We start from the raw sequence: 8,415 nt of genomic DNA, 5'->3' as shown, positions 1-8,415 counted from the left end.
GGACAACAGAAAAGTGGGTGAAGGGAGATGTCGGACAGGGCAAGATATGACAAAATAAGACAAAATAATAGTTTATAAATTATCAAGGGCTCATGAGTGAGGGGGGAGAGGGGAGGGTGGAAAATGAGAACCTGATGCCGGGGGCTTAATTGGAGAGGAAATGTTTTGAGAATGATGAGGGCAATGAATGTACAAATGTGCTTTTAAAAAAAGAAAGATCCACAGGACAATCCTGTCTGTGGCAAAAAAAACGCAGGGAGACCCGTGTCCAGTGTCACTGTGGCCCCAGAATGAAAAGGGGCCTCTGGGGGCACGACGGTGAACCGCTCAGCTGCTAACTGCAAGGGTGGTGGTTCGAACCCACGCAGCCGCTCAAGGAGGGTGACAGCCTACCAGGCAGCTCGGCTCTGTCACGTGCTCCACCCTCACAGCAGCAGCAGCAGCAGCCCCTCCGTGGCAGCTACGGGAGGAAAGCTCGGAGGTCGCAGTGCCATCCCAGTTTCTCCTGGGAAATGTGGCTTCTGCCGTCCGGGGCTGTGGGTCTCAGGAGTGTTCTTTTTGCCGTGGCTGCAAAGCCAAGTATGTACGCCCTCGCCTGACGTTTGGGGCATCCAACTTCCTCTTGCTTTTTTCTTGCCTTTGATTTCTGTTGTCTGTTCTACAACATCGCTTAAGCAAAGGTTCCCATTCCGTGGATCGCGACCCCTTTGGGGGTCGAACGACCCTTTCACAGGGGTCGCCCGATTCAAAATTACAGTGATGAAGTAGCAACGAAAATACTTGTATGGTTGGGGGGGGGTCACCAACAGAGGAGGAACTGTATTAAAGGGCTGTGGCATTAGGAAAGTTGAAACCCATTGGCTTAGAGCTCTCTTTGTGGTTAACTGCTGTTGAGCTAGCCCTTGACTTAGGGCTATCCCTCCCCAGGATCAGTCGAGGATCGGGCCATTGTGATCCATAGGGATCCACAGTCTGTTGTGGAAGCAGCTCTCCAGGTCTTTCTCCCTAGTCTGTCTCCATCTAGAAATTCCACTGACTCCAGTTCGGCATCAGAGCAGCACGCAGGCCTGCTGGACAACAGGCATGAAGTGCCCTGGCCAGGCTCAACTCGGTCTCCTGCTTCTAATTCCTAAACGACCTGACATTCTATTCCAGAATCAAAAGGCACCCTCAGGATGCCAAACAATGACATAAAGTCCCGAGTCATGGGACCCACAGAGCTGTTTGTACCTCTGGCCCAGTAATTCTACTCCTGGAAACATAGCCTAAGGAAGTAATTCAATTGAGGCCAAAAGCTCTGTGCACATAATGGCATTTGTGGCCATGTGGGCCAAAAATTGGATCTCCCCAAAGTGGCTAACATGAGGGAAAGGTTCAGTGCATCACCGCAGGGCATTACCGTAAGGCCACCTGATGCCGTGATTACACTGGCCGCGGATGGAGATGTGAAGAAGCACTAAGCAGCCGTGTGAGGTGCGAGAAGCAGGAGGCCAAATGGGATGCCTATTAAGTCCCTAGGATATCAGAGGACCACCTGCCCACCACCACCACCACCGCCACCGCCGGCCCCTTTTTATTACGTCGCCATGTTTTCTGTCTTTTTCATTTCAGAAGCCAAATGCCCTCAAAGCAGGGGCAGGCCTGGACAACGGCAGGGCAGGGCAGGACAGGACAGGACTCACGCTGCCCATGCTGCCCACGCAGCCACAGGGCCAGCGGGTCCTGTGTGTGTGTCTAGATGTACTAGTCGCTCTTAGAGCTGGTTTTTAACCACACTGACGGCCCCTTCCCGACCGCCACACTTTAGGGTTCGGCAAAGTGAGAAATTTGGCCATCTCCACACCACCCCAAAGACAACCAGGGCCTGGGTGCCCCGTGACCCGGTCTCCTGGGAGAACAACAGGGCTCTATGGAAAACGAGCGGCTGAGAGCTTTGGTACAAATGAGGCAGGGGCAGGAGCAGTCCCAAGCCAGGCAAGGCTCCTAAGAGAAGGCTTCCTGGCAAGGGGCCCGTGAGCCAGGCCCTAAGCAGGAGCCAGGGTGGCTGTCCCCGTGGGAGGAAGGGCAGGTGTTGGGCAGGTCCAAGGCCAGGACCTTGGTGGGAAACAGCAAGGACAGAGGGAGGTCACAGTCACGCTCCAGAGCATGCAGGGTCCATCAGAAGGGACAGGGGCTGTCCTGGGTCTCCCTCCATACCACCACCACCCGCTGCCATCGAGTGGATTGCGACACACGGGGACCCCACGTGTGTCAGTGTAGCACTGTGCTCTGTGGGGTCTTCACGGGCTGGGTTTTCAGAAGCAAATCGCCAGGCCTTCTTTCTGAGTGGACTTGACCCTCCCACCTTTCAGGGACCAGCCAGCATGTTTCCTGCGTAGACCACTCAGGCTCCCCGATAACAGCAACCGTTGATGGCAGTGCCGTCTGGCCGGTAGTGACACGTAAGACCGAGAACTGCCCGACAGGGTGTCTCAGCTTCACAAAAACAGACGTCAGGTCTTATCTCCTACTGACCCACCCTGGTCAGTATCGGAGTGTGGGGCCACAGTGCCCACTGGATGCCGGCAGTGGCAATAGGAACATATACTGACCTGGTACCTGTATACTTTGCTCCAGGAACTGCTGGTCATTGGTCCACTTTCTTGCAACAAACGTGTATGCAGGCACCGAGGTGATTCCACCCCACATTTTCCTGCCTCCACCTGCTCCCACTGCCTCCCCTGGGTGGCCCGAGTGTCCTTAGATCTGTGAAAGCTTCCCGGTCTTAGAGCCTTCTCAACTCATAGCTTCTACAGTTGCTCTCCTGGTCGATTCTAGAATCTGCCGTGGGTGTCTGAGAACGACCCAAAGTGGGCATGGGAGGGGGACCCTGGGGTGCAAGTATGGTATTGCTGCCTGGACAGCCTGGGGCAGGGAAATGGCATGCTAAAGCAATGCCTGAGGAGATAGGGGAGGCAAGGGACCCTCTGCGGGGAAAGGGAGCTGGGGAAACTAGGTGAGAGGGGCTACGGGAAAAGGAGCAGGTCAGATGGTGACGCGCGGGCTGGTCTTCATTCAAGTGCCACCCTCACTCTACAGACCGGGGAAGGGGCTCTGCTTCAGGGCAATGCGTTTTGCTCCAGGATTCCTTCTTAGAAGAGCCACATTCATTCAAACCTCCCTGTAGGGCAAGGGCAAAACTCACCTTCCTGCGGGAATAAAGGCAAAGCCCCACCCGCATGCTCAGCACAGAAAACCTGCCACGTGCTGCCTTCACCTTCGGATCTCGAAGTGGGTGGCCCCCCAAATGAATGACGACTACCTCTGACCATGGCCTTCTATCACACGCATTTCCACACCAGCGTGCATCAAGCCAGACCACAAACCACCTCTTGGGGAATGAATGGGTGGATGAGATGTTGGAGGTGTTTTTAAAGGATAACAACAGTGAATTTAGAAAGAGCCACACCAGCGACACCTAAATCCGGGCCCACCTTTAGAGACATGTAAACAGCAGGACAACAGGACGCCTGCTGACCGCTGACAGAGAAGGTGGACTGAGCCGGCCTTTCTCGGCTCCTGTTTCAGTGGCACCACCGTGTGGCAGCAGTATGACACCAGCATTCACACACGGCGGGTCGGTCACACACCAGCCAGGGCAAAGCAGGACGCCGCGTCTGCCATCGGGTCCCTCCCGACTCACATGGACCCTGCAGCACAGACTGGGACTGCCCGGTGGTTTATGGGAGCAGGAAGCTACATCGCCCTCTGTCGAGGAGCTGGTGGGTTCGAACTGCCGGCCTTTTGGTTAGCAGCCTAGCCCGCAAAGGCGGAATCCTCATCGCTGCTCTCCAGCTTTTGAACCTTGCCATTCCGGAGGAGTCTTTAACTTGGGGGGGGAGTGGGGGAAGACCTATTCTCAGCTTCTGGGCCCGGTTTTCAACTCATAGGTTCCCCACATGACAGGGTAGAACGACCCCACTGCCCGCCAGAGTCTTGGAACCTGTCGTCTTTATCTTTATAGGAAGACAGGCCCCCAGGCCTTCCTCCCTCACAGGCCAGCCACTTCACCACCTGGGCTCCCTCCCAGATATTTTAATATGGTTCTACTTCTAATTCGAAAAAGAGAGAAGCCCTGCCCAGGAGCTTCACGCTGGGCTGGGGCCCCAGCGGTGGAGCAGACTGAGGCTGTGGACGATGGGCATTCTCAGGCCCAGGGGGCAGTGCTCTGACAGTCCTGGGGGCAGCCCTGCTCGGTTCTCCCCACCCTCTGGAAGAAAGCACGGAGGGGCAGGTGCCGGCAGGCACTGAGGACGCCCGGGCAGAGGGGGCTTAACCCGCTGCCATCAAGCGGATTCCAACTCAGAGTGACCCCACAGGATGCAGTGTCACCGGCCCTCAGGGTTTCTGGGATGGTCACCTTCTCGGTGCGGAAAGAGAGAATGGAAACGCTTTGGTTTTCCTTGTCCTCATTCTCCCAGTCCCCCAGCAAACGAGACCCTCAGGAAAAGGGAGGCCTTCACTGAGCCGGAAGGATCTAACCCCTGGCCTGTGGACTTCCCGAGCCCAGGTCTTGGGGGGCTGTGTGGGGGCCGAAGGGCTGTTCCTTCTCCTTCTCTCGCCTCTCTGTTTGGCCGAGTCTCTGGAGTTGAGTTTGTTAAACGAGCCCACGATGCTACTGCCCCAGAGACAGAAGGCGGAAACCCACAGCCAAACCAGCTGCTGCCAGGGCAGTTCCACCACGCAGCGACCCCGCCCGCCCGCCCGAGTGTCTCAGAGAAGCACCGCAAGCCCGAGCCCTTTCAGGGCTGGTGCCTTCAGAGTGACCCACCAGCCCTTTCTTCTTCGGCACCTCTGGATGGACTCAAACTGCCAACCGTTCAGAGAGTGGCAAGCACATCAGCTCGTGATACCACCCAGGATCCCAGAAGTCGACCCTCCTTGGAGAAGTGGGCAAAGCTGCTCTAGCTAGATGGAGGGGCGGCCATCCGCCCACGAGTGACTCCCCTGGGGACCCTCTGATGGCCTAGTGGTGAGTGCTGAGAAGGGCTGGGGAGAGAGGGCGGCAGGGCTGGCCCTCAGGGAGCCAGGCTGGGGGCTGCTTACCCCCGCCACAGGCCTGGATGAAGAAGAGCTTGGGCTTCCCTCCCAAGCTGGGGCAGCCAGCCCCGTTGAAGATGTTCACGAGTCTCTCCACAGACACGGAGCAGCCATCTGTGCCATACACGGCCCCCGGGAACTGGCGGTGACTAGCCTGGAAGACCAAGAACCCTGGTTATGAAACCAAGAAGTTGGAGCAGGAATTCAACAGCCTTCTGGGACTTGATCGGGGGACAAGCCTTCAAAAGGTCTCAAAGTGCCCTGGTTAACATCCATTCCAGGAGTCTTCCGCTCAAGTGCCTCCAGGTGCCAGGTGGCCTCCCAGTGAGACACGGAGGTGGGGTGGAGCTGGTGAACTGGACTGTGCCTGCCGGCTCCCTCAGCGTCCATGGGGCCCACAGCATCAGCATCACCTGGGAACTTGTAAGCAATGTCCCCGCAGAGTTCCTGGAGGGGGAGACCGGCAATCTGGGCTCTCCAGAGCCCTGCAGGTACCGCACATAGAGCAGGCCTGGGAACCCTGCTCTCCATCACTTCGTCTTACACTGCAACGTGCGTGAGTCACCGGGATCTTGCAGAAGAGCTGCTCCCCAGTGAGCAGGCCCAGGGTGGGGACCTGTGCAGGGGCTGCACTGTGGGATAGGGGGAGACAGCCCACTATAGGTCAGCGGCTGTGAGGATGTCAGCCTGCTGAGGCCATGCTTCTCTGTGAGGTTTTTTCCCCACGAGTCTCGGATTTGTGTGAAATGGGCCAGTTGTGAAGAGACTGTGCAGAGCAGGAGGGTGGGGGGTGGTACAGGTCCCCGTTTGTGACTTCTGCTCTGCCCACGTCCCTCAACTTGAGAGAGGAGGAAACTGGGGCCCAGGAAAAGGCAGGGGCTTGGCCACAATACCTAACCTACTAGGGACCAGTCCAGAGAGGGCCCAGTGTCCAAACTGGCACCCAAGCCAAGGGCGGGAGTGAGGCCCTGAGGCTGGGACAGGCGCTCAGAGGAGTGCTGGGCTGTCCCGGCTCTGGGAAGGCAGGAGGTCTGTGAGCAAAGTCTGTGGGTCTCCCTTCCCCAGATGGCTTCTCTAAGGACCTCCACCCAGGAAGGAGCATCAACTCCTCTTCAGAGGTCCAGATGGCTGCCAGAGCCACATCAGGGCTGGTGGACCCTTCCCCACACCCTTCCCCACAAAGATACAGGCAGGGGCAAGGATCCGGCACCACTTCTCAGCTCCCTCACTCTGGGCCCACCCGAGGGACAGAGGCCACCTACCTCACAGCCGTGGGAGAGGATGACCACCACACAGCAGTTCAGTGCGCCGTGGTCCCGCCGTGCCAGTGCCACCAAGGCCTGGAGCATGCCCTGCGAGAGAAGGATGCAGTCCAGCCAGAAGGCTGAGGAATCGGGTCCCCATTCTGGGCCTGGCCTGAGGTCTGCCTGGGCAGGGCACTATCTGCTCCCAGGGGCCACATGCTAGAGACATGACAGCCATGGTGGTCATGCTGTACATGCCTGGGGAGCATGCTGCACTGGGGTGCCAGTTCCCTTCACCCTTACAACCACCACATGGGGATAGGGATGGTTACTATTCTCCAGACAGGGAAACTGAGGCACAGAGCAGTCACCCAGCAAATAAGGGAAGGAGTCAGTGCTGTCTGATTGCGTCTGAACCGCTGGACCACACGGCTTTCCACAGCCTTAGAGTCAGTCCTAAGAGGTCATCTTGGGGCACCAGCTTGCCTTTGGGTCCCTCAAGGACACTTCCCTGTCCAGACCCTCAACCCTCCCCATGGGTGGTGACCGTACCTGGGCAGTGAGGTCACACTTCACCTCCACTGTGAAATGCAGCTTTTGGAAACGTTGCTGCAGCTTCTCACAGTCGATATTGGAGCCAGTGCGGAGGCCAAGCTGAGACTTCAAGCTGAAGTTCATGTTGTTGATAATGAGGCAGTAACCACAAGGGTCAGCATCCAGCACATATGCCTGTTCAAATACAGGGACCAATGTGGACCCAGGACCTCACGCATGCCTCTGAAGACAAGGCAGCCCCCCAGGTGTTGCGTATGTGGCTGAGGGTCTGCAGAGGCGGGGCACAGGGTGGTGGTGCTACCTCCCACTGTAGGAGGGACAGGGTCTTCACCAGCACCCCAGGGCAGAAGAGAGCAGAGCACAAGGCAGGTAGGTTGGCGTCAGTACCTCTCTGTGTCTCCTCCTCAACTCTCCCCCCACACGTGTTGGAATCCTACCCCTTAGACCTGTGGGTGAGATACTGTTTGGAAACTGCTGTTCTTTATGTTAAGAAGGTCACGTCGGTGTAAGGTGTGTCCTAAACCTCATTGCTTCTGAGTTATAGCAAACGGCTTTCTGAAAAAGCCGGGCGGCACCTGTGCAAGGTAGAACCTGCCAGAGAAGGAAACTGCACTGGGTGTATGTGACTGGGTATGGGCTTCCCCAGAGACAAGGAAGCACACAGTGGGGAGGAAGCTGAAGCCAGGGCAAGACCACCCAGGAAGTGAGGACGGGCAGGGCCACAGGACCTCCCCCCGGAGCCCAGAGAGAGCTTTCAATTGGGGTTTGTAGTCCCTACACTTGGAGATAGGAGCCCTGGTAGCACAGTGGTTACACATTGGACTGCCAACCACAAGGTCAGCAGTTTGAAACCACCAGCTGCTTCTTGGGAGAACGTCGAGGCTTTCTACTCCTGAAAAGAATGAGTCTCAGAAACCCAGAGGCAGCTCGACCCCGTCCTGGAGGGTCGCTGTGACTCACAACTGACTCCATGGCAGTAACTTTTTTTTTTTTTTAATTTAGGAACTAATAATTGTCTTTCCTTTAAAGCCACCCCCTTGTGGCATTTCTGTCACAGCCCAGCTGGGCACACTCACACACTCAGCCACGGTGTAGCTTCCCAACCACTAAGCTTCACACACGTAGCCCCCACCTCAGGTCTCACCGTGGGAGCCGCTAACCTAGAAATCCAACACCCATCACATTCACCCCCGTAAACAGGCCAGTGTCACAATCCGGGGTGCACCTGGGAAGGGTGTCAACAGACTCCTGGCCAGGCCCACCCTTGGGCAGCAGGGACACCCTTGGGCCCCCGCCCTGGGCACACTGACACTGATGCACAACAGAACCGAACGGTGCCCTGCTCTGTGCTGCCCTGACTGTGAGGGCGGGTCTGCCTGAGGCAGACTGGCTGCGTCAGTCTGTCTCCCTGAGGGAGTCTCCCACTCTCGGACTCCTGTGGATGCGTCCAAAAGCAGGCCAGAAGTCGTGCCCTCCTCGCGTCGAAGGAACCTTCTGGTTCTGTCCCTCCTCAGAATGCTTGCTCCTTCTTCTGAGC

The 8,415-nt window shown here is 57.1% G+C and overlaps 1 protein-coding gene across 1 annotated transcript in view; it reads right to left on the bottom strand.

Moving 5' to 3' along the window:
* CASP9 (caspase 9) overlaps positions 1 to 8,415 on the bottom strand; it is a 24,693-nt gene that overhangs the window by 6,626 nt on the left and 9,652 nt on the right. Inside the window, exons 4-6 of the mRNA XM_013005375.2 lie at positions 6,876 to 7,052; positions 6,342 to 6,431; positions 5,086 to 5,233 (exon numbers count right to left, since the gene is read on the bottom strand). Of these exons, the coding sequence (XP_012860829.1) occupies positions 5,086 to 5,233; positions 6,342 to 6,431; positions 6,876 to 7,052 (415 nt within the window). The remainder of the gene's footprint in view (positions 1 to 5,085; positions 5,234 to 6,341; positions 6,432 to 6,875; positions 7,053 to 8,415) is intronic.

This window comes from Echinops telfairi, unplaced genomic scaffold, assembly GCF_000313985.2.
Source record: "Echinops telfairi isolate 266 unplaced genomic scaffold, ASM31398v2 ScPeMD7_7457;HRSCAF=8495, whole genome shotgun sequence".
Classification (NCBI taxonomy): domain Eukaryota; kingdom Metazoa; phylum Chordata; class Mammalia; order Afrosoricida; family Tenrecidae; genus Echinops; species Echinops telfairi.
This window is presented reverse-complemented; position numbering and strand designations above follow the sequence as displayed.